The sequence below is a fragment of the Podarcis melisellensis genome, assembly GCF_964234715.1.
Source record: "Podarcis melisellensis genome assembly, chromosome: 15".
Classification (NCBI taxonomy): Eukaryota; Metazoa; Chordata; class Lepidosauria; order Squamata; family Lacertidae; genus Podarcis; species Podarcis melisellensis.
The window spans coordinates 43,732,531-43,758,570 of record NC_138532.1 but is presented as its reverse complement, the minus strand read 5'-3'; the positions used below and the strand labels follow the sequence as shown (position 1 = coordinate 43,758,570).

Genomic DNA, 26,040 nt, shown 5'->3' with positions numbered 1-26,040 from the left:
GCTCCTTGGAGGAAAAGGCAAGGATATAAATGCAATTGAATGATTGATGCCGTGGGTAGGGGGAGGTTTTGGATGGAGAGACAGTCAAAAGGCTCCCCCCGCATCATTGGCTCCTGCCAATTTGCTCCTACCAACACAATGCCGCTCTCAGCTTCCTCCCTCCCTGTCTGGTCTGTCCTGACACTCAGTGTCCTGGTCTAGCACATGCCACGGCTCAGGCAGAGACAGGGGAAATGCATGGCCCTCCAAATGTTGTCGGGCATTTTCTTGAACTCAAGTGGTCAGCGCCCAGCAGCCACCATGGCTGGAAGTTCTAGGGTTCAGTTCCCAGCGGCATCCTGGGAGACATTCCTGCCTGAGACCCCAGAGAGCTGCTGCTGCCAGTCAGTGTAGGCGCAGCTGAGCTGCTATTACTGTACTCAGTTAGCTGACCATTTACCAGCAGGTCCCAGGGTGGGCTACAATAATATAAAATCCAGTTATTCCAAACAATAATTGTGGGAATAGGTGCCAAGATGGACTATCCAGTCCAGCCACCTGTTCTCAAGGTGGCCAGCCAGATGCCTCTGCTGGGAAACCAGCAAGCAGAATTCGACACAAGAGCAACTCTCCCCTCCTGCGGTTTCCAGCAACTGGAATTCAGAAGCATCGCTGCCTCCCAGCTGTGGAGACAAGAGCACAGCGATTGTGGCTGGCAGTCTTCAATAGCTCTCCTCCATGAATGTGTCCGATCCTCTTTTCATACTCTGTGCAACAGGGGTGCGAGGTGTCAGGATCAGAGCTCTCTCTATGCCACCCTTGGGACTCTTGCCTCACTGGCCTCCCCCCTGTTCCTTGCATGCTTCTGCCTAGCTGGTCTGTGCTGCTGAATGGTGACCATGTCTCTCACATGCCACGGTGGGGAGAGGTGCAGCGTTACCATGAGTCATGGAAAACTGCTCCAGCTTTGGAGTGATTGGACCCCAAAAGGCAAAGTCACTTCCATAACTTCCCCTGAGGACAGGTGGGCTCCCTGCTTGCCCTTGTGGGGATGGGGCTGGCGCTGTGGGTTAAACCACTAAGCCTAGGACTTGCCGATCAGGTTGGCGGTTCAAATCCCTGCGACGGGGTGAGCTCCTGTTGCTCTGCTCCTGCCAACCTAGCAGTTTGAAAGCACGTCAAAGTACAAGTAGATAAATAGGTACTGCTCTGGCAGGAAGGTAAATGGTGTTTCTGTGCGCTGCTCTGGTTCACCAGAAGCGGCTTGGTCATGCTGGTCACATGACCTGGAAGCTGTACGCCGGCTCCCTCGGCCAGTAAAGCGAGATGAGCGCGGCAACCCCAGAGTCGGTCACGACTGGACCTAATGGTCAGTGGTCCCTTTAACTTTAACCCCTCATGGCACAGAGACACTTCCCACCCCAACCTTCCAAGAACACCCACAACAGTGCAGGCAGGCTTTGGGGCAAGGTGGACGGACCACACTCAGGCACCCTTCAGAAAGGGTTGTGGATGACAGAAAGCGTGACCAGAGATTTGAGGGGTTTTTTGGCTTCACTTTTTTATTTTTTGTTCCTGCAGACCAAAAAAAATAAAATAAAGAGAGAAAGAGAGAAGAAACTCTAGTTTGGATACCCGTAGCACATGAGCAGCAGCTTATATTAATAACAGTAATTATAATCAGTGAAGTGTTTTTTAAGGAAAATACAGCAGCAGTTTAAGACCATCAACCTTCCTTCTCCCCCCCCCCCCATGCAGAAGATCTTCCCTGCTCCTGGGGGGTGAGGGGCACTGTGGACACCCCATGGGAACCTGCAAGGGTCACTGCTTTTGCTCTGAGGGCTCCCCAAATGCTTCCCCTCACACCCCAACCTGCAGAGAGACGGGGGAATCTCTCCAAGTGGCAGCTGCAGGACTTTTCTGCATTCTGAGCAAAACTGTGGGCCTGTAGCTTGATTCTGGGAAGGGGGGTGGGGGGAGAGAAGAGGGAGGTGCTGTCTTGGCGTTACTGGAACTGCGATGAAATAGGACGGGGGCTCCTACAGTGCTCCAACAGGCCTCTACATCCTTCTCCCCCCTTTCCTAGGAGGCCCACACCTTTCTGAGTAGTGGCCCAAGGAGGATGGACTGTAAGGAAAAGAAGGTGCAAAGGGACAGTCGCGTGTCCCTCCTCCTCTTCAAGGTGAACACGCTGCATGATGCCCACCGCACCAAGCTTGTAAAAACATGGCCGCAGGTCAAGAACGGAGTGGTCAACAGCCAATGTGTCTGAGGAAATGCTCCCGTCCCTTTGCTAAAGGAAGTCTGTTTAAAACTAGTTTATTTGTAGTGGTGGTGCTGAGGGAAAAGAGGAGGGAATTGGGCAGCACCAAAGCAGGCTGCAGGCCCTTCACTTCCAGCCCAAATTCTGCAAGGGGGGGGCAGGGGGAACATGTGGGTACCTTGTGGGGAAGGGAGCACCTCAAACTGAGCTAGTGTAGGCCCTGGCCATCACCGGAGAAAAAGGGGCCACGGTGGTTAAGTGAGCTGTGCTGGACCCCTGATTTAGGAGCTCAAAAAACAACAGAAAAACAAAACTATGAAGGTAGACGGAGGTGCCTCTCCACAAAAACGACAGCAACAACAGTGATAATTCGAGGGGGGGAGAGGTCTGGGCACTAGCTCTGCCGTGCGGGGGGGGGGGGAGTCTGGGGGCTAGCTCCGGCACTGCTCTGGGGTCAGAAGGTGGAGGAGTTAAAAGGAGCTGCAGTTTAACAGTCTAAGCTTGGTACCTGGAGAGGTGACAGAGGACAGGGAAGGTTTTCAGTAAAAACATGTCCAGGTATCAGAAGTTTACAGGAACCTTAAAAAATGGAACAAAACAAAAGAGCGCCCAGCAGTGGTTGACTGGCTGAGGAGGGAAGCAGGGAGAGGGCTCTGGCCCTGTTGCTGGGGGGGGGGGGTTGCAGGAGAACCCTTCGCTGGAAGTAGGATGGGGGGCAGAAGTGAGATTGGAGACCACCCATTTTTTCACCAAAATGTGTGGACCCCATCTTCTTCCTCCATCTCCCCAGCGAATAAAAAAAGAAAGAAAGCAAAAAGGCCGCAGGGGTCAGATTCTAAGAACAATAAATTAGGATTTCTGTGGCGCTAGGATTTGGCGTAACAGATCAGGCATCCTGTTAAGGCAACGCAAGCCGGCGCATAATTTAATCCGCTTTAAAAAAAAAAGTATTTTAGATCACTGAAACTTGTCCTAAGGAGACAGCGCAACAGCACTTTAAAAAAGGAAGGACCCCACGATTCTTCTAACACCCTGATCGACGGATTTTTAAAATAGCCAAAGTAGTGCTCAGGATCCTGCACTGGGTTGGGGGGTGGGGCGGGGAGAGAGATGGCAGCTAAGCTCAAGAAGGTTACCGAGGTTTCCTACAGCCCAGAACTAGACACCTAAATCAAAAGAGATATACAGATTTAAAAACTGATCCTAATTTCCCCAACTTCTGAAAAATCCTTAAGAACCTCTAAGCCAACTAGGACGTCACTTTTAAACATTTGGAAATTTTGTCGTGGTTTTCTTTTCTTTTTTTTTAAAAAGGAAGTTTTTGTCTGATAGCTTTCAGAGTTTAATCCATGCTTGTTAGGGAGAACCGGAGGAGCAACAGCTTAAGGCTTCATTAATTTGTCATCAATGTGTTTTTAGCCCCCACGGGGCTGTGGGAAGGGAAGGGGGGGAGAGGGGGGGAAGGGGCAGTGGGCGGACCCCCAGAGTGCTACTCAGACCCCACCACGCTACCAGGTAACATTCACACAGAAATATTACACGTCCGAGTTTACAGTGTACAGCAATCGCTTTAGCCAGTGTACAGAGAAAGAATTTTTTTAAAAATGCAGCTGTTAATCATTATTGTGATTATTATTATTTTCGTTTAAACTGCAAACTTGATGGTGATCACTGTATGCCCAAGTTCTGTCTTTGGAGGCAAGGCTGTGAGAGGACGCAAGAAAACTGGGAAAATATTATCCCTCTCTGGCACATTAGCTAAAGTGGTACCTCAGGTTAAGAACAGTTTCAGGTTAAGAACAGACCTCTGGAACGAATTAAGTACATAACCAGAGGTACCACTGTATTAAATGTATTATCTTGAAACGCTGTATTTTATTCTGCATGTTCTTGTGAGCCGCTCTGAGTGTGGCTCTGTCATGAAAAAGCAACATACAAATAAACTCATGATGACGACCATGACAAGCCTGTCTGGGGGTGAACAGGACCCTGGGCATGGGTGTTTTCTTGTAGGGCTGCAACCCCAACGGCACAAACCCCTTCCAAAAATAGCCAGCTCACAGCCTTCCCCACAAATGGGCACCGCAGGGCCTTATGTATAAGCTATGAAAAGGACCTAGGGGGGTCACAGTAGATGACAAGCTTAACATGTGTCAACTGTGTGATGCAGCAGCAAAAAAAGCAAATGCTATTCTAGCCTGCATCAACAGAAGTCGAGCGTCCCAAGGTGATAAAGGGCCTGGAAACCAAGCCTTACAAGAAACAGTTCAGCTGGGAATGTTTAGCCTGCAGAAAAGAAGACTCTGAGAGGCGACATGATAGCTGTCCCGTGGAAGATGGGGCAAGCTTGTTTTCTGCCGCTCCAGAGGGGAGGACCCAAACTGATGACAAGAAGGAGATTCTGGCTGAACATTAGGAATAGCTTCCTGAGGGTAAGAACTGTTTGACAGTGGAATGGACTACCTGGGAAAGAGGGTGAACTCTCCTTAGCTGGAGGTTTCTAAGCAGAGGTTGGGTAGCCACCTGCCAGGGTTTCACGAGCTACAATTCCTGCACTGCAGGGGGCTAGACCTCCGCTTAAAAACCTCCTTCGGCAGTTAGCCACCAGGATCACCAAAGTTTGCACGTTTAAAAAAAAATAAGCAATAAACCAAAAGGAATAAAACCAAACAAACAGCCACACACCTTTTGCTTATTAATTCAAATTAAGACTAACCCTAATCTTCGCTCTGGTCAGTGAAAAGTGACGGCTGCCTTATCTATACCCTGGGTGCTGAATATGAAGGCTGCGACTATCCGCGGGATCGTGGGCTCGGTTCATGGCGGGGCGGGGGGCTTTACTCAGCACCCCCCCGCCGCCCTGCTGCTCCCGGAGGCAGGAGTGCTGGAAGTCCCCGCTCAGGTATTCCATCGTCTGCATCAGGCCGCCCTGGGCAGGCGGGCCACCGGCCCCGGCCCTGTAGTGAGGTCCGCCTGTGCACTCCAGGCCAGCCCCCAGGGGCTGCCCCCCGCCTCCGCCGTGGAAAGGCATCGCCAGGTCCTGGGAGCCCGAGCTGTCGCTGTTGGGCGTGGGCAGAATGTTATTCCACAGGGGCTGGAAGTAGTGCCCGTTGGTGTAGGGGGCGGGGCCCGGCAAGCTGTTGACCGGCGGCGAGGGGGTGGGCTTCTCCAGCGGGGGCTTCACGTTGAAAGGCTGGCCCATGCAGAGGTCCAGGGCGTAGCCGGGGGCCTTGCCGGCAAAGCCCTGCCCAGGCAGCTCCCGCCCGGGGGGCTTCCCCATCAGGCCCGAGGGGCCGACGGCCTCGCCGCACATCTGCTGCAGGTGAGCAAGCTGGTGCTGGTTCCAGGCTGCCACCTGCTTCATTTCGCTTTGGTAGGCGGGGGGCCCCCGGCCGACGACGCCCCCCAGCGGCGGGACACCCATGGCCCCGGGGCCCGAGGGGGGGACCCCAGGGTCCACCACGCAGGAAGGCAGGGGCGTGGGGACGTTGTGGGCGGACACCCGGGTGCTCGCGCTGATCAGGAGGTTGCGGCTGATGGGGCTGGGGTTGGCAATCTGTCCCTCGCAAACTGAGGTAGCGCTGATGCCCGCGCGGGCCTGGCAGAACTGGTTGATCTGGTGGACGATGCTGCTCAAGTCCGGGGGCTGGTTCTGCTGCAGCGTGGCAGCCATGGAGAGGGGGATGGTTGAGGTAGACACAGTCACATTCGGGGGGGCGTCGGCGTCGGCCATCTTCCGGCCCCCGTGCAGGCCCGCTGCCGGCGGCTGCTGCTGCTGCTGGAGCAAGTGGTTGGCGTGGTGTGGCGGAGGCTGCAGGGCCGGGTGGGCCATGCTCTGTGGGTGCTGCGGCTGCTGCAGGGCCGTGGGGATCCCCTGAGGGTGCTGCTGCTGCGCCAAGCCCTGGGCGTGCTGCAGAGCCTGCTGGCGGGCCAACGCCTGCGGGTGGCTTAAAGTGCTGGGTGCCGCGTAGGGGGCGGAGGGGGGGTTCATCATGGCTTCCGGCAGCAGGCGCGTCCGGGTCCCGTCAAAGTCCTTGACGATCCCTTTGGCCGGCGGGGACCGGACGATGGCCAGGAGGCCCGTCTTCACGGAGGCCTGCGTCGGCGGGTAGGGGCTGTAGCGCTGCCCGGAAGTGTCCAGCCCGTTCACGGTGCGGCGGATGTGTTTCCGCTGGGGGACCTTGACGCTGTTGGGGAAAATTTTGATAGTCAGAGGATGGCTGGCCACCTTCTTAGCATACGCGTCCAACTCTGCTGGAGTAGGGTGCTGCTGTGCGGCTCTCATTTTCTGTGGAGTGTCCCCTGGTTGGGGGGAAGGGAGGGGTGGGTGGGAAAGAGGAGGAGGAGGAGGAAGGAGAGTAGCAGGAAGAGGGAGAGAGAAAGGCAGAGAGACAGAGAGAGAGAGAAAGAAAACGAGAGAAAGAAAAGAGACGCCATCAACACTGACTCAACAAACAGCCAGTGCTGCCTCTTAAGAACAAAAAGAACTGGCCCCCCCCAGGCGAGGGGTCTCTGGACTACAACTCCCACCGTCCCCTGCTATCAGTCATCCTCAGGCTGCCGGGAGTTGCAGTCCAGAGAGCCTCGCAGGTTCCCTGTCCTTGATCTAGTCCAGATATAGACAGAGAGACACTTCTCGGAAGCTCACCAGCAGGGCATAGATGGCAATGCTCTCCGTCCCCAAACCCCGGTCCCACTGTTTACCCACAGCACCTGGCAACCACCCCCTCAGGTAGACTGTGCATGAGCATGGAGGCTCTCTTCTTTGCTCGAGGCAACAGAAACGGAGCAAAGCTTACTTCTGCTGGGCCAGGACAGATCAGGAGTCCTAAGGCAGGAGCAGCCAAGGTGGTGCCTTTGCCCATACTGTTGCTGGGCTCCCAAATCCCAGCAGCATCCTGCAGCACTGGCCATGCGCAGAGTTGGGAGCCCAGAAATGCCTGGAGGGCCCCACAATGACTGTCCCCCTGGCCCTTCCCTAAATGAGGAGGCGTGTAACTCTTAAGGAAGATATTCAATCTGAATCAGATTGGTCCATCAAAACCAAAAAGAAAGCAGCCCACCAGCCCTTCTTGGTGGGCCATTCCTCAGCTTCACAGAATCGTGGAACTGTAGAGTGGGGAGGGGTCTCCAGGGGGTCATCCAGTGCAACCCCCTGGAGGAAGGAAGACAGCTGACGAATCCCTGACAGGCAGCCATCCAATTGTCCTGTCTCAATGCAAGCAACCTCCTCTGAAGCATTCCTTCAACCCAGTCAGATGAGCAGGGTACAAATAATAATATAAATATTATTATTTATTTGGGATGAGGACTTAACTCCACCCCCTGCAGCTTCAGTTTAGGTTACTATCCTCTGATTAAAATGAATTTCAAGCATAGGCATTTCTTGGAATCAGACAATGGGTGTGTGAAAAAGAACAAAAAACACCCTGTTCCCAGACAGAAGGGCAGAAGGCAATGGCCAGCCTCCCCCATCGGCAGGCAAGCCTCTCACCCCTTTGGGGGTGACTGAACACCCCAGCCACAGCAGACATGGAGATAGGGCAAAAATTACCGGCAGAGCCAATCGAAAAGGAGAGGACAGGGAGGCACACAGGGCTGCGGTGGGCAGTCTCCTCTGTGTCCACACATACCCAGAAGAGGAAGAGTAGCTGGGGCTCAAAGGAGCCTCTTATGCCTTGTTTCCTTCTTGCAGCACAGGATTTGGGAGTATGGAAGCTGTCAACCCGCCACGAAGCACTGCAGCTTCAGGGCGGGTTGTAAACCCAGATAAAGCACATTTCACAGTGTCAGCAAGACAAAGGCAACTGTTATAGCACATCAATGGTGCTGAAAAGCACGGTGGAAATAATAGCTGTGAGAACAGTCAACACTTCCTCCGTGACCCCCTGCTTCTTTTTTAGATTTCACTAAAACAGCTTTTTTTCTTTTAAAAGCAACTTTAGAATAGAGGTGGAGGAAAGTATGCCCTGCCTGCCCAAGATACTGTGGGGACTCCAACTCCCATCAGCCTCAGGCAGCATGACCAAGGGTCACGGCTGCCCCCATCTTGGCTTCTGAAATGATGGGAGAGTCAGGGAGGGAGGAGTTTGCTAAGAAGGGTCCCAGAGGCCACCTCTCTGTGACAGCAGCCACTCTGTCAATCTGGGTGAGCGGTGGAAGGGACCCCAGAGAAAGGTTCCGGGTTCAACCCACAATGAATGGAAGACCCTAAGAGAAGCCTGCTGGGTCAGGCTGCTGGTCCATGGTGCAGCCTTCTGTCCTCACAGTGACCTCCTAGATGCCCCCATGGGAACTCCTTGAGCAGGACCTGAGCACAACAGCAATTCTCCCCTCCTGGGTTCTCCCAGATCACGGCTGCACTGTCCAGATTCGTGGTGGTGGCAGCTACTCACATTTCTGAAGTCCAGTGTTCATCTGCGGGTAAGAAAGCAGCTGGAAGGAGAGGTCGCCTGGTCCCGGCAGACAGGCCAGCATGGCAGGCGGTCACTAGCACATGGGGCCCTCAGTCCTCTGCACACTGCAAGGAGAGAGAGAAGGCAGGCAGGTGAGAATCCAGTCCAGCCTGGGGAACAAGGGCCGCCCGCCAGGTTTTTATAAAGGCTTTCATTCTTTGGAAAGATTCCCTTCAAAAATGTTATCTGCCTTTAAATTCATTGGTCAATTCATATTTGCTTATTATCACAACATAGGTGCCTTTTTTTATATATGGAACAGTAAATCTAATTTGCTTTTTAAAACAAACAGAAGCTACTGCTGATGGTTGGAAGGAAAAGGACATTTACATTTACTTACACACACACACACACACACACACACACACACACACACACACACACACAGTTTCTAGATGATTATTGATCTAGTATCAACTTGTGAGTCTTTACAGATGTGAAGATGTATGCAAAAAGCAGAAGATTCTTCACACATTATTTTTTCATGGTCCACTGTAGATTTCTCCCAGAATCTCCCATTACAGAACAGGGGAAGAATCAACACCCCAACATTGATGAATGCATTTGCTTTGGGAGGGCTGGGAGGGAGAGAGAAATACAGCGCACTGAATGAAAGAGCATATGAAAGATCTAAGTTCAGACTTGGGAAAAATAAAGGTGTTTGAAATAACAAGAGTGAATAGCAGTGGGGTTAGTGAAGATGGAAGCCGCAGCAGCCCCCACGCCCCATTCTCAGAACCTAAACCCTGAAACCTATTTGATGTTTCCACCAGGTGGGGGTGCCTGAAAGCAGTCAGGCTGGACGAGATGCTATCTCCTCCTTCAGTGCCTGCCTGACGTGGGAGCATTAGATCTTTATGATGTTTCCAAGGCACAGTGCTTGCCTGGCTTAGCCTTGCAAATCAATTCACATCTGAAGAGGAGTTGGGGGGTGGGGAGTTCATCCATAAAACAAACTATTTTCCTGCATCTGCGTCAATGACATTTTTGGCATTCTGATGGCCAGGAAAGAAGGAGCAAAGGAAGACAGACACAGACCAGTTTGCAAAAGCTCCTCTTCCTACTTGCCTAAAGGCAGTTCTTACTCACCAGAGGCAATCAGGAGGGAAGCTATTTAAAGTTCTGCTGGGTAGCTTCAAGCTACCCAAGTCCCTTCCCTGCAAACTGCCCAAATGCATAAACTGACAAGCAGGGAGAGATCGGGCCGAGAAACCCTTCCTCCTGAGCTGCTTGCTTCTAAGGACAGCCTGGCAGCTGAAACAAGCCAAAGGCCCAGCATCCCGGGTGTGAGGGAAGTTTTTAAAATGATGCACAATGTGGATGTCCCCATATCGTGGAAGGGTCTGAGAGGTGCTGGTGACGGGGAGAGAAAGTGGCGGTGGAGGTCAATGCTAAAAACAGTATGATCTGACAAGGAGAAAGCCTCGAGTGCTTGCCTGCCTCTCACCCACTCTCCGTGGAGAACAGGAAGCTACATTAGCACCTTCTCATGCTCTGTGTGCAGGTGGCTTGGGGCTGTGGGAAGCTTCTGGCCTCCTTCCCTGCCCACACACTTCGTCTTTTGCTAACCGACAGACCAGAAAATAGCTGCTCGCCTCCTCCCACCTGAGTCGTGGCTTTTAATTTTTTAATTATTAACACCACCCTGCTCTTCCCAGATAAATGGTTCAAAGCACTCTGCAGAGGGGGAAGCCTGGCCTGCACCATCATCCCGATACCATGAGCACATGAACAGGTAAGTCCAGTGGCTGACCCCAGACCCCACGCAGCACTGGTCGCCCCCCCAGTTGTTGTCTGTTCTGGCAGTACTGCACACCAGCCTCAAGTAAAGCCAGCTGGTACTTTGATAGGACACAGCTGTTCAGAGATGGATTCTGCAAGATGGAGGGTGCTTCCGAAGCTCTTAACTAAGTAATTCTAGTTCTCCTCCTCCACGAGAAGGCTCTGACACTGAGGCGAAGGAGGAGCAAGCTGAGAGGCAGGGTTACCTCCAGGGCTGGTTGCAAGAAGGCAGGCACAGGAGGGCTGGCGAAGGGCAGAGCCCCACTTGGCCAAATGGACCAGCTTCCCCTGCCAAGCACTGATACCTCTCTCCCCCACCCTCTGCCAGTGGGAGCCCTTCTCAGCCCTCCATGTCTTCTCTGCAAAGCTGCAATGACAACTTTACAAGTTCAGTCCAGCAAAGTTAATAGCTCACCTGTCTACACCAGTGTTTGAAATTTGCCATACGCCAGGATTGCCGCCTGACATCTCCACCATCTGGAGGTGCATGCCTGGAGATTCCTTCGGTTTTGCCTGTTTTCACACACTAACAACACATTCTGTAAAATTCTATCATCTATCATCTTATCCGCACAATCAGAACGAATTTCAGGAGCCAAAAAGTTGTATTGAAAAATATGACTTTCGAGCAGTCTGGCCCCATATGGCAACTGAATGCCACAACAAGTGCCCAATTCTGCCCGTGAGTGTCTGAAAGTCACAGAAGCAAAATCCACGGAAGGCCGAAAGCAAAACTCCTCCTGAGAGAGACCGCACTGTCCTGGAAGGGACAAGAGAGCCAACAGGCCAATGACTTTGTCCAGGGCTTGCACTGGACTCAGCCTCAGGCACTGGCTTCCAGGCAAACCTGCTGGGCCCACAGGCTGGCTTCTCTGGAGGTGACAGAAGAGGCTTGCTCTCCTTTCCTGGCACCTGCATGATTTGCAAGATGGATATATACACATAAAAGCTTCTGCAGGAAAGCCAGCTTCAGTTCCTGGGCCCTCCTTGCCCATTAATGAAAAGCAATTTATCAGCTCAGCTCTGAAGACTTGGACCTGTCTCTTAACACACGTTCACACCACCCCTTGATGTTTAAAGGGACACTCTCAAGGAGAAAGGCTTTGGAGGCGGGGAATCTAATCCCAATCCCCAAGGTAGAAAGAGAGAGCAGTCAATCATTACCTGGGGCCTTTTTAGAAAATGAAGCAGGTGACTGGCTGGCTACCCATCAGATCCATCAAGGTGCAAACTGTCCTGGCACAGGGAGTCAGGGTTTGACTCCAGTATCTGGCAAGCCGCCCCCTGCCAGACTCTGCAAACGGATGAGATCAGCATGCAAGTGACCAAATTACTGCATGCTCGTTTCTGGAATACTTTCCATTTGGAGCCCAGCTTGAGGGACAAAAGGAATAAGAAATGCTGAGACACAGCACATGGTTGAACTATGGAACTTGCTTCCACAGGAGGCAGAGGATTAGACAAATCCATGGAGGAGAGGGCTAGCATGTTTCTAATACCAGTAGCCGGACTTCACAGGAGGGGAGAGTTGCTCTTGAGCTCAGGTGCTGTTGGTGGGCTTCCCGCAGGCACCCGGTTGGCCACTGTGACAAAAGGATGCTGGACTAGGTGGGCCCCTTTCGGCCTAATCCAGACAATCTTCTTATGCTCATATGTTTTTACTGCAATGTCAACAGCCCCACTCCCAGGTTGGTTCTTACAGCTGATCCATGCCGAAAGCTATTGAAGTGACACAGGAGGGCGGGAAGGTATTACAGCATAAACTCTTGGCATTCACTCTGCCCATTCGGTAAGTCAGCAAAAATCACCTCCGCGGAATGGAGTCAATTTATGCAGTAATTGGTTGCTGATTTGCAGACACTGTTGAATGGAAAGGGTTTGAAATAACACTGCTGGTCACAGATGGCGTGTTCTAAGAGGGCTAGACAACCACTGAGTAATTCTGCCTGATAATTTGCCCCTGGCAAACAGCTGCTGCTCCCAGGAAAGCACCTTGGAGGCAAATTATAAACAGGGATGCACCCTCCCTCCTTCCCAGGACCAGCAGAGCCTGCAAGTCTCAGCATCTCTCTGATTTGAAAATATTCATTCATTCATTCATTCTTTCTTTCCAAGAGCAAACATGGGCAGCTGAGAAGCTCATCACTTTGGAAGCAAAAACAGTCTGCCCCGAAAACAAGCTGGTGGTTCCTACAGACTGGGGAGATATCCTAGGTATGAAGGGAGGACATAAATTTGTGAAGTAAAAGAAGCCCCAGCAACCCAGAAGGAGCGACATGGGAGCTGGAGTCCAGCAACATCTGGAGGCTCACCAGAGCTCCCACAACCCCTGCCCTAGGAGGTTGTGGTCCTCTGGAGATGGACACCAGGAGTGGGAAAGCACACCTGAGGCCAAATGCTCTCCAGCACCCCCACACCCTATACAGCCCTCAGGTTTGCCAGCCCTGACCCCATAGCAGGTGCATGCCACGCAACAGGGGAGGGTTCTCTGCCAGCCCCAAACAGCTCCAGGCCAACAGGAGGTCTGAACAGCAGAGCTCTGCTTAGGGGCTGGGGATACACTGAAGGATCTTCTCAGGGGTCCTCTCTCTCCCCTGCGCTGCCTGTGAACTGGAGTCCAGACAGGAAGGATGCTGAGCCACGTTTCCTTCAGGCAAGGGAGCTCAAATGCCCCCACTCTGCGGGCTGGGATGGCAAGGGGCGGGGGAAGGAGAGGTGCAAGGACCGCAGGCCATTTCCTGAATTAATTCCCCGATATCTCACTTAGGAAATGGGGATGACGTCAGAGGTTTCGGAAGTGGGGCGCCCACCAGGCTCACCCCTCCCCCACAATCCCCAGAAACAAGCCTGTTAACTTAAGCTGCTTTGGCAACAAAACAAACACACAAACTGGCATCAGGGAGCCAGGCTGCAAGTGGACATCTTGAGGATTAAACTGATTTGAGAAGCTGGCGGGGGGCACTATTCCTGATCCTCCTTATTGGGAGGGATATAAAAAGACACAGTCCCTGCTGCCTCCCTTCGCATAAACAGACCTGTCACAAGTTCTGAACCTCAAAAAGATGTTATCTAGTTTTAGAAAGCACCTGTGTCAGTCACCATCCGCTCCAACCCAACACCACACAGGCCCAGCTTTTCATAGGTGGCCATTAAAAAAACTTATCAAAATACAGGCAGTAGCCATGCTTCCCGCTCGCCCACTGTCCGGCAACTCACCTCCCTCTTGGGGGGGGGGGGGGTTTCCAGTCACTGCCCTTCCTCTTCCTGAGGTGAAGAAGCTATGTCAGGAGGTGAAAATTAAGTCCTCCTCAGAAGGAAGCCTTTATTCTTATATACATTTATTTCTTGCATTTCTACCCCACCTTTTTCCCTGCAAAGGAGCTCAATGTGGCGGATAGCCTCCCTCCACCACCCGCATTTAATCCTCACAACAAACAACCCTGCGAGGTAGGTTAGGCTGAGGGACAGGGACTGGCCCCCAAGGTTACGCAGAGGGCTTCATGGTCGAGTGGAGATTTGAACCCTGGTCCTAGTCCAACACTCTAACCACTAGGCCACACTGGCTCTCAGTGTCAAGATTTTAAAAACAAGTCACTGTTTTATTATTATCTGCTCAAACGAATTTGGGGGGGGGGGAGAAGAGGAAATAGGTTGTTCCTGCTCCAATGGCTTGGGGGAGGCGGTGCCTTCTAGCTTTCTTCTCCTGGTGCAGTGGTGATAAAGCTACCTTCCTCCACCTCTGCTGACAAGGGCATTGAACATGTGGCCCCCCAGGTGTAGCTGGACCCCCAAGGCCCACTCATCCCATGGATTATGGGAGCCGGGAGTCCAGAAATATCTGGAGAGCTGCATAAGAGGCTACAGCCACTCCCCGCAAGGAGGCAGCAAAATTACCTGTCCTCAGAGGAAGCCACGCGCTCGGCTTCACTCTCATCAGGAGGCAGAACAGGGACTCGCACAGAGAACATAGCAGGCAGGGGGGGCTCTTCAGAGGGCAGGCACTTTGTATGCTTACATGCCCTAAAAGTAAAGCGTTGGGGGGGGGGGGAGGGAATGTTAAAGAGTGAAGGAAAAGTCCATGCCACTAGAAGGCCTCTTCGGTTCTGCTGCAGTAACAAGGGCTGCTGCAACCAGCCCCTCCGCTTCAGGGATCCTCAGAACCTCTGGGCTGTGCTATCTGGACTATGAATCACTTTAATTAATATTTACCAAAGTGCCTGAAAAACTCCCTTGCCTTCTCTGTTTTTCGCCCTTGACATTACTCAGCCAAGCTGCTGCTGGATGATCAATGCTTCTGAGGCCGTTGCTCCTTCCCAGCAAGGCAAGGAGGGGGTGGGGAAGAGAGCCTGACGGCAGCAACTCCAAGGCCTAATTGCGCATACATTATGCCGTTAATTATGCAGTTGGGTCCGGCTGGGTATAAAGCGCCACATTCTGGAGGTTGAAGTTTTCCAGGCTTGACGTGGTTTTGAAGGTGGGGAATCACTCCCCAAATTACAGCACGTGTCTCCCCCGCCACCTTGCACGGAGCCCCACCCTGCTTGGCAGAGCAACCTGGGCCAATGCAATCCAGGCAGGGCAAGTGGCGCAACCTTTATAAATTATGCAAATGAGGTGCAATGGTGCAATCCCGATTACTGGAAACCCCATCCTGCTTACTTTAAATTCTGTCCCGATTACTGGCAACCCTGTTGGGGCAACCTGTGATTTTGCCAAGCGTATCTTTCATGGGGTCTGTACCTTTGCAACCTTCAGCAGCAGAGAAGTTCAGTGGCAGAGCATCTGTTGCACAAGCAGAAGGTCCCAGGTTCAATCCCCAGAGGCACCAACAGGTAGGGCTGGGAGAGACTCCTGCCTGAAATCCTAGGGAGTCATTGCTGCCAGTCAGTGCAGGCAATTCTGAGCTAGATGGGACTCATGGTCTGACTCAGTGTAAGGCAGCTTCCTGTGCTCCTAGGTCCTTGGGAAAGTGATCTCCAGGACAACCATAAATATGTTCCGCTTTCCTGTGAATGAGGACACACACACACAGCCCTGATTGCAAACCACAAGACCAAGAGCCCTCAGTCGTGTGACCCTAAAACCGCCTCTGACATGGGAGAGGAAGAACTGAAGGACCGTTACATCTTCCCTTTAACACAGAACAGCAGGTTTTGTGCATTCCTCTCCCCTACCGATGCTACAAGATAAATAAAACCAGACCTTGATTGCTTCTTCAACAAATGCAACAGGCACTTTCATTTACTGTCAGAAGCAGCAGCAGCTACAAGTTATTCAAAAACTGCAGAACCTAAATGTGAAACCCCCCAGAACGACAACTTTAAAAGGGACGGGAACAAAACACAGTAAGAAAGAACCTCAAAGCTGTAGCAGGCCCTTTTCTTTCCTTTACAAACATTACAAACCACTAAGGTTTAAAGGCAAAGGGAAGACTTAAACTACCTGGCAAGTTGTGTTCTCACTAAAAGGCCACTGATGACAACAAGCTGCAATGATGAGCATGACTTTTTAACCAGACAGTTTCTCTTTAGGACACTGGGTGGGAGCATGAATCATTATTTTGTCCCCATCTTCTCTGCAACCTAAGACTGTTCAGCAGGGGTGTCCAACCTGTGCCCTGCCCTATATGGGGCTAAACTTCTGCTCCCATTCTAGTTGATCAACAGTCATGCTGGCTACTGGGAGCTGGATGGCCACAGCTTAGCCATCTTGCCTCACAGTTTCATATGAAACAACATTTGCAAATCATTGCTTGCCTGATTGCCTACGGAGAATGGAGTCATGGCCAGGAGACTAAAGAAGGGAAACTTCACAAAATCTGGCTCTCTATTTAGGGCATCACTAAATTCATTCTCTCTGTCTTTTCTTTTTAAAAGTGGGTTAGTAACTTTTGTGGACTTACTTACAAGGGTGCACGATACTGCTGAGATTCTTTTGAGGTCAGTCTTGCTGTTAAGTCCACAAAATTCTTACAAGCCTCTCTGCTTTTGTGATGCTTCAGTGGTTGCATCTTTTGCCAATCTGGTGACCTCCAGATGTTTGGAACGCCCATAAGGGAGTCTTAATGCTGTACACCGTCCTGACATCTTTTAATAACTGGCAGTATAAAAACTGAATAAATAGCAATAAAAATAAATAAGTCCAGCCAGGACTTGTGGTCCTAAATACCTGGAGAGGACCAGGTTGGTACCCAGCTCTACCTCTCTTTTAAATCAGAACCAGTGAAGGCAGTAACTCGTGTAGTGCAGGGGGCTAGATGAGGTCCCTTTCCGACTTGACAATTCTGATTTTATAACTCCCACTGCCAGTTGCAGAAACCCCAAATCCACTCTGGCAGATTCTATTTCAAGGGAGCTGAATTTATCATCTTAGATGTGAATTGAAGAAAGGAAAGGCAGTGGGAGAGAGAGAGAAAAGCAAAAGGAGATCACCAATATATTTGAAGCTGTTCTTCCAGCCAGCTAAGGAAAGGATGTGTTTCCATGAGTTGGAGAGGAGGAGGGTTATTATACATAGCGGCTTGATCACACATACCTGCCCCATATCACCTGCTCCCACCTTTGCTCCTGTGGCTCCAAAGTCAGCTGCATACAACACTCAACACCTCAACCAGGATGCCTGCTACAAACACATCAACAGGCTCTTTCTGACGCCTGGCAACTTCTTTTTCTTTTAAAGAAGAAACCTGAGTTGGTTGCCCTTCCACTAGTTGCGGCTTCCGGATTTCAACGGCCCAACGTTAATATTGTAAGCTGATTCAATGTGCCAGTAAGTTGACACCCTCACAATTTACAACAGCCTGGAGGGGTAGCTGATCACACTTACATTGTCGTCCTCTCCCACTGCCTCCAAGGCGACGTGGGGGATGATTCCACTTCACCTTGCAACCACCCTAGGAAGAAGAGCAGGCCAAGAGATGCTGGCTTGCCAAGGGCAACAAACAGGTGAGCTTCAGTGCTTGGTCAGCAGCCGAGAGCTACTCTCCTGGCTGACAGTCGCAAATAGTCCTCCTTGCCCCACCGCGCAGGAACAGAGTTTGACTGCTGCTCAGGAGCAAAGTCTACAACAGAGGGAGAGCTGCTACCTCTGCACACCCTATCATTTAAAAAAATATTATTTTTTTACTTTGTTTTGGGGGAGGGTTGGGAAAACACTCCCACATGAACCCCTGGAAAACCAACTGCTGTCAGTCAATGTGGACTGTACTGAGCCAGAAAGAGCAACGGGCTGGCTCAGTGTAAGGGAACGTCTTACATTCCTATGAAAGGTCAGGTTTGGAGGTGGGGGTGCTGGCTGCTCTTCAGAGGGCTTCACTACCTTTGCTGTAATGAGTGAATCTATAGAAGGCTGAGCACCTCAGCTCCTTTCTATCACAATTTTAAAAGCCCTCCTGCTCTCTGTCAACATCTCAAAAGCATGATGTACAGAGCAAATTTTGTCCAAACTGCAGCCATCCTTCCTCCTCGCCCCCCGGCCCTTTCTTCCCTTGACTTTCCTTTCTTAGCTCTGATGCTTCTATGATCTAAAGTCACAATGTCCCTCTAACTTCTGATTCACAGGCCAGACAGAAATCAACCAAGATTAAATCAGGGAAGATTCAGAAGGCTCAATTTGCCACAGCTCTCCCTTCAGATTTCAGCATACCCAGGCTATCTCTTCAGCTCATGACACTCTGCACCTCTCCTGCTGCAACAAGCACCCTCCAGACCCGTGATCCCAAGCTGGCTCCTGGAAAAGGAACACCCAAACAACACCAAAAACTGGGGTGGGGGTGGGGAATGCAAGTCATTCGGAGACCAAATGAGCAAGCAAGAAATTCCCCGTCTGCCATTTCCCATGCCTACTTGCCCAAGCAACTTCTGCTTCAGCTTCCAGAAAGAATGTACGAAATCTGAGCTGCCACAACAGGAATGCACAAACAGAATGAACTGGAGTATGGACCTTCAACATCATTTTACTATTTGTACCCCCCGCCCATCAGATTGGGTTGCTCCAGCCACTCTGGGTGGCTCCCAACAAAATATTAAAAACACAGTAAAACATCAAACCTTAAATAGCTTCCATACACAGGGCTGCCTTCAGATGTCTTCTAAAAGTTGTATAGTTATTTATCTCCTTGACTTCTGATGGGAGGGCGTTCCACAGGGTGGGCGCCACTACCGAGAAGACCCTCTGCATCTTAGAGACATTAGCTTTCATTTCAAAGCAAAAAGACAAGCCTCTGACCCTTAAGGTTTGGAAGACAAGCTTGAAGTTGGAAGCATGTTACCTGCTAAACTCTCAGAAGTCAAGAGGACCTGCAGACCTTGAGGGGCAGAGCTCCAGCGCTCTGCAAATCCTAGGAGGACACGGGAAGGGCCCTGCAACTGGGTCAGTCCAAAGGCCAATTGAGTCCAATGTTCTGCTTGGTAGCTAACCAGATGCCCCAATGGGATGCCTGGAAGCAGTTCCTGAATGCAACCACGCTCTCTCCAACAACCTCTCTGTGTGCCTTGCAGAAGAAGAATGCAAGCATTTTTGTTTGTTTTAAAAAAGCAAGCATAAAGTGAAGGTTGCGAACAATTCTCATGGCCTGCTTCCGTAATTACAGATAAGAGTATGGGCAGTGTTGTGTCTTGAGCCTTGGCCCAAGAGTCATTTAGCTCAGCATCACACTGCTAGTCCAATTCCCCTGACAGGGAGACAGAGAAATATTTGGTAAGCAGAACCAAAGACAAGGATCCTAGACAAGTACCCATTCCCAAGATTATTTAGAAACAAGGGTCTCTCTGCCCTTGTGAAAGTGCAGCTGGGCAGGGGCAAGAGGGGGTGGGGAGCACCCACTGACTGTCTCAGAAGAGGGAGGGGAATTTTTTTTTTGCAAACCCTCCATTACTAGGCATTTTTGTGAATCACATAGAGGGGAGGGGAGATAAGGAAACACAGAGAGGCTTTCTATGTGGCTGAGGTCACGAGCTCCTTTACATCCAAGATTGCCCTTCAATTAATACACACTGAATACAGCATTAACAAACACTTCCCTTTCCTCTTCCAAGTAAAAGAAAATTGATTATGCTGCTGCTGATTGGTTTCAGGAGATCAATTCTGAAAGCCGGCACAGTTCCTTCCTTGTCATGAGTGCAATTTGGTCAGCATGGTTGACTTTTGAGAATAAAAAAGCCAAAAATCAAAAGGACTGCGCCATGTTGGTGCCAATGAGGTAGAAGCCAGGATTCTGCAGCCTTTCCCCAACCTACTTTACAATGACCTTTGGGTCCCATTCAACTCTACAATTCTACAATGCTGCCCTCCAAACCCCACCATGCTTGACCATTGGCCATGCTGAGTGGAGATGATGGCAACTGAGGTGCAAGGACACTGCCAGTGACTCTAGAACAACATTCACCAACTGGTGCCCATCAGCCCCAAGGCTGCTCTAGACCATACCCCAGAATACTCTGCAGCACACCAAAAGGGGCCAGCCTGGGAAAGAAGAATCCAGCAGAGAGCCTCAGTGGGATCAACTCATATCGCTGTGCAATCAGGCATACGTAAGAACTCTCTCTTCCATCCAGGGGATGGAAAACCTAAATGTTTCCAGCACTTACTTGGCAAGGCAGCTCAAAACGGAAAGAACTCTGGGTTAACAACATATGCAGTGGGTTGTCTCTAGGTCACCTCAACCAAACTAGTTAGTGCTCAAATCAGGTGACCGCTAAGTTCAAAGATAAATTGCACAATTAAAACCAAAAAGCAGCCACAGGCTTATTCAGACGCCTCGCTAAAAAGGACCTACATATTTTTAAGGAAACTCCACATGCTTGGAGGGAGGGAGTGTTCCTGTTGTGTTTTAGCTCAGGGACACAAGTACATCCATTTTATTTCATGATGTTTGTAAGCAGCCCTATTCCTCAGATGAAATAATAGGTTTAATAAAGTAGTCAGCCCATGAGAGACACCACACTTTTTTACACTCTGGATCCAGACCGTTGCTTCTGCTGCACACATACAAACTGAACTTAAATGAAGGTTACATCTTAATAACTCTGGGTTTACCAAACTATTACATGCAAGGATCAAATTTTACTTCTCAGCCATGAATCCCACAGCATTTGAGCTGTGATCTGTTCAACCTCAGACTTAAGATACCTTGGGCAAGACACAGTCCAATCTCATTTTTACAACCTGATCTTTATCATGTTTAATCAGAAGTAGATTCCAATGAGCTCAATAGTTAACCCCTTGAAGCTGCGGTCTCTTGCATGCTTCCCTTGCTTGGAAGGTAGCCATACTGAACTCAGAAGAACTTACTCCCACGTAAACATGAGAGGAGCAGATGACCCACATGATTACAACAACCACCTTGTTGTGTGATCTGCAGTGTTCTTACTTGGGATACAACCTGAACTGAATTCAATGGCACTTACTCCTAGGCAGATGGAAGTAAAATAGGGTTGCCACATGTCTGGAATGTCCTGGACATAGCTGGAATATGGCAGTTGGAAACAATGTCCAGGCAGAAATTGCAAAAATGTCTGGGAAAATCTGTCTTTATTTTCTTTGAGAATCTGCAAAAAAGCTCAACAACTTTGGCCAAAAGACAAAAAATATTAGGGGAGGCAGCACTTTGGCTTTGCATGGTTTATTGGTTATAATGGAGGCAAAAGTGGGGGAGGCAGGGGTTAAACAGGCTGGAAAAAACCTGTGACACACTTCATGGAAAGTCTCAAGGGAACTGGAGGCAATTGAGGGGGGGAGGTTTAATGGAAGCATAACAAGCATGGCCCTCAGTTGTTCAAGGTCAGCAGTGTTTTTAGAGATACATAGGTAGTGAAAAGAAAAATCAGATCAAAGCAGTACTTACTTCTGAGTAAATATGCATTGGATTAGGCTGTATAAGAGGGGAAGAAGCAGAATAAATTCTCTTATTCTGAAGAGGTTATTTGATCAGGCTTGTTAGAACAGACCACCATCAAAACCTTACTTTGCTTACAGCAATTTCCTTGACTTCAGACACAGAAAAATGAATTTTGGGGAGGTGGAGGGGAGAATAAGAAAAGGGAACCAGATCATTTCACCTGCCACTCACATCCCCCATCCCGTGGCATTTGTCAAAAGCTGTTCCTCCATTTATCACTTGTGTAAAACCAAAGGTCATCACAAAACATGTATCAAACATATGCCATTCTTCCTTTTAATAATAATTTTAGAAAGTCAGCCTCAGACTCAACCCTGATGAGCTTTCTTGCTCCTCAGAGACTTCTGCACCCCCACTGCAGCAGGAGGGGACTTAGGCACGGGGAAAGCCAAGCCAATCAACTCTCTGCAGGTAACCTCTATCGCTAGCTCACCTGTAAAATGGCAAGTGAACAAGAATAGCAAATGTGCACATAGGGCTTGGAGGAAGTTCTCCTAACACACCCCAAAAAGGCACAGGCAGGCCACAGACAATGCCACAACCTACCTCCCTGTCAGCCTTTGCCAACTGGGTGCCCTCAAGGTGCTGGCTGGGGCTTAGGGGAGTTGTAGTCCACAACATCTTGAGGGCACCTGGCTGGGAAAGGTCATGATATGCACCTTAGGAGCCAAGGAGCTTTCTGACTGTAAAAACAAGAGTCCAGAGAACCACTCAGTGCTTTTGTCACTGAGCTACGATTTCCCACCCCCCACCAAATTCCTGAAGATTTGAACACAAGACTTGAGGGCCTCATTCTCTCTCAAGAAAATTACACTTATATGACCAGGACTGGGGAGGAAAACATCTAGAAATCTAGCATCAGTTCCTAAATGGGCCACCACAATTGTCCTCCAACCTTGAGCACGGTTGGGGCTTAAAGTACTAGAAACTGGAGGGGAAATGTCTCTGCCCCATAGGTCAGGAGTTGGGACCCTCCAGAAGTTGTTGGGACTCCGGTTCTCATCAGCTCCAGCCAGCATGGGATGGGAGCTGGAGTTCCTCCTGGGTATGATCTATTTAGGCTTCTCAATTTGGTAACTATACAGCATCGCTGACATGTGAGATGCATACCTCGGATTTGTGATGAGCATATATTTATAAGCAGCTATCCTCAGTTTTCGATATCTTTCTGGTACAGATGGCCATCAAAGCTATCAACCGCCCTGATTACCAAGGAATCGGTCCTCCATTGATCCCAGGATCTCATGCTGAGGAAAGGTGATGTCCTGTGACATGCTAACTTGCCCCAACAAAGTTTTCCAAGTATGTGGTAGTAAATATCCCCACTCCCCACAAACATAGGGAGACCATAAACTCAATATGGAGATGGGGTAATTGAGAGCAGGGGCAGAACTCCTACCACTTTCAAGAGCAGCAGGAGAGAGTCTGGCTGCTGGATCAGGCCTAATCCAGCCTCCTGTTCTCACAGGGCCTAGCAAAACGTCTCTTCTGGGAAGACCATGAGCAGGACCTGGGCACAACAAAAGCACTCTCACCATTCAGGATTCCCAGTAAATCAGTATCATCAATGGGGCAAGGAAAATTCTGGTTTGTGGCATCACAAAATTCTGGTTTTCAGCTTCACAGAAAGTGTAGAAGGATTCACAGCTCAAGGGCAGAGGTCCTGCTTTGTGTGCAGGAGGTTGCAGATTCAGTCGCCAGATAAAAAGGGATTGAGTGCTGGGAACAATGCCCCTCTGCCTGAAAACCTGGAGGCCTGCTGCTGCCAGTCAGAACAAACAATTCTGGTTTAGATGGGACACAAATCCTGACCCAATACAAGGCAACTTCCTATTTATTTTTGTAAGTACCAGAATCCTTACACGTTCAGGCGCACCAGACATTTGCCCCCACTACCATCCCCAGTTCTGGCAGCAGATATGTAGCCTGAGGAAGGGAGAGGCTGAGTCCATGACAGAGAGGAAATAATCCGAACTGGCTTTTCAAGCCAGATGCAAAAAAGGCCTCTGAGCGAGGCCGAGAATGGAAGTGGCAGCTTGATTAAAGCTACCTCAGCTCCCCGTGACAGAACCGCCCCTCAGGCAACCAGCCATGGAATTTCACATGTTTGCAAACTCTGTATCAAAGGGGTGGTGGTGGTTTTTTTTTTTTTTTTTTGAGGGGGGCGTTGCATAATGAGAGTAGGACAAAGTGGATTTCCCCCTAGATGGCACCCCCACCCCTGCTCTCTCAACCCATTCACATCATCTAAATTTGACTCATCAGACACTTCAACTGAGGGGCAGAGAGAACTGAGAACACCTAAAGAAATTTAGGGAAAGACCCTTAAGTGTAATTAAATCAGCCAAGCCTAGTCTCTCAATTCCAGGAGAAGCCAAAGGTGGTCTCCAAAAGGCACCTGTTCTTTCCGTTACTTCCCCTAGGAACAGCGGGGGGGGGGGGCTGTCTCTCCAGGCCCCACCAAGACCAAAAACCAGCATCTTTTTTGTTCCCTGCCTCCAAAATCCACAGAGGACATTGAATGTCTCTGTGACAGAGGACAGAAGCAGGACGTGGTGCCTTCCAGGCCTGCCTGATGCAATGTCACTACCAGGGGTGCCCTTGCTGGGAGGTGAGGGAGCCTTCGGATCTGAATTCCTGCCACAAGGGAGCTGGGCAAAGGGACCTGAACAAGGAGAGTGTGGGGACTATAGGGCAAGTCTGTTTTGTAAAAGGACACATGTCCTAAATTGAATTTGAATTAAGTTTGAATTTCAGGAGAGCCTTGGACACATTGGGGAGGCGTGGCAGGTTAGACTGGCCAAGACTTAGGGGGCTGATATGTAGGGGCGGGGAAAGGTAGCTAACTTACTGAACAAACCAGGTTCACTCAAGGCAGTTGCTCTATAGCATTAAATAGATTTTCAGGGGCACCTGCCTCCTTGACCAAACAGGGGTATGGGGCAAAGCAAGGCCCTAGACCATCCCTTATTAAAAAGAAATAAAAATTACCATGTCTCCCCCCACCTTTGGAATGAGACCAAACCTTATTCCTACTGCTACTAAAGGTGGACACACACAGACGCCCAATTCAGTACGGTAGAAAACTCAAGAGGCGGTGCAGGAGGGGGTCACATCCAGGTAAAGACAGCAGGCAAGGCTGCAAGCTGAAAGGGGTGGATATTGGTGATGGAGCAGGATATGGCACTGGGGAAAGATTTATGGGAGTGGGGGGGAGAGACCTCAAGAAAAGGGGGGGCTGCAGTTTGCAATGGGGGAGAGAAGTGGAGTAAGTGCTTGAGCTGCAATGCAAGCTGTACTTCATTGTAGGAGGGGCAAGAGGCCCACCTCACACTGGGGGGGGACCCAGCGGAGGCAGCCAGTTCAAGGACCCAGGTGTGGGGAGGGGAGAGAGAAATGATGCAAGAGCAAACATGAGCAGCCCCAGCTGGATTTGTGCAGGAAGGAAAAGGAAAAGAAAGCAGGAGCCCACCTGATGGAAAGAGGAAGGTGGTGAGGGGGGGAGAGGCTGCAAGTTCAAGAGGTGGGGGTGGCTGCAATGGAAAGAGGAGACTCTGATGGTGCAGGAGGAGGAGGAGCAACTCAGGCCGGAAGGGGTTTTTTTGGGGGGGGCTTCCCTTAGAAGGGAGGAAGCAGGTGACTTTGCAAGTTCAAAATCGGTAGGCAGATAAGCAGGGGCAAAGAAGGAGGTGCGGCCAGAGGAGGCTCCTCAGCAGCAGCGGGATTGGGGGCGGGAAGAGGCCCCACCGACCCCCTGGGGGCATTTTTTCTTTTTCCTCTAACATTCATCTTGATACTGGGATTGGGGAAGAATGACAAAAAGGGGTGCGGGGGGAAGAGCAGCAGATGAGGCTACCATCTTTATCGAAACAAATTTTAAAATGGGGTGTTTGAATTTGGAGCAGGCTGGAAAAACCACGTGTATATATAGATATATAGATATACTGTACATATATGTGAATGTGGGGGGGATAATCCTCTGTTCCCCATCTCAACAAATGCAAAATAAATGGGAGGGGGGATGGACTTCCCCCGGGTCCCCCTAATTGCCCCCCAGATACACAGCCCCCCTCCATCGTCCTAAGCCCCCCTTAACATCCCATTAATTACTCCACGAATACACAACCCCCCCAATTATCACCCCCATTAGTTACCCCACAGTCACCCCCCATTAATTCCCCCCCCACGCAGAGAGGCCTTGCGTGCTCCCCCCCTTTTCGGGTGGGGTTTTTTTTGCCCCCCTCCCCCCAGGTAGGCCCTCCGCCCCTCCCCCCACCGGGAGCGTGAGGGGCGCCTGGCCGGGCCTGAGGAGAGGGGGGAAGGGTGTCTTTATAACCGGCCCCCCCGGACAAGCCCCCCTCCCGGTGCAGCTTCCCTCCGCCTCACCCACCGTGGGAGCCCCCGCCCGGCCCTCATGGCGCCGCCGCCCGCCTCGCCTCGCCTCTCCTCTGGCCGCCTTCAGCCGCCGCCGCCGCCGCCTTCTTTCCCCTCAGAGCCGGCTCGGCCGCTCCCCCCCTTCTGCGCACGCGCTGCCCGGCCCAGACGAGGCTCCTCCTCCTCCTCTTCCACCAGCACCGCCTCCAAGAGGGAAGGGTCACAGCAGCAAGAAAGGGCACATAGACACTTCCGGCGCTCTATTAGGGGCTGGTGGGGGTGTGGTGGCG

At 50.8% G+C, this 26,040-nt stretch overlaps 1 protein-coding gene across 5 annotated transcripts in view; it reads right to left on the bottom strand.

The window, feature by feature from the left end:
* Window positions 1–25,900, bottom strand: part of FAM222B (family with sequence similarity 222 member B) — a 29,151-nt gene extending 3,251 nt beyond the window's left edge. The window contains exons 1-4 of one of the 5 annotated variants that reach the window (XM_081890447.1): window positions 25,767–25,900; window positions 8,638–8,762; window positions 4,959–6,544; window positions 1,515–1,554 (exon numbers count right to left, since the gene is read on the bottom strand). In XM_081890447.1, the coding sequence (XP_081746573.1) occupies window positions 4,998–6,544; window positions 8,638–8,719 (1,629 nt within the window). In that variant the 5' untranslated portion in view covers window positions 8,720–8,762; window positions 25,767–25,900 and the 3' untranslated portion in view covers window positions 1,515–1,554; window positions 4,959–4,997. Of the gene's footprint in view, window positions 1–1,514; window positions 6,545–8,637; window positions 8,763–14,373; window positions 14,397–25,766 lie in introns of those variants that run through there. The other 4 variants (XM_081890448.1, XM_081890445.1, XM_081890449.1 and 1 more) reach the window with 4 other exon arrangements.
* Between the last annotated feature and the right edge of the window lie 140 nt (window positions 25,901–26,040).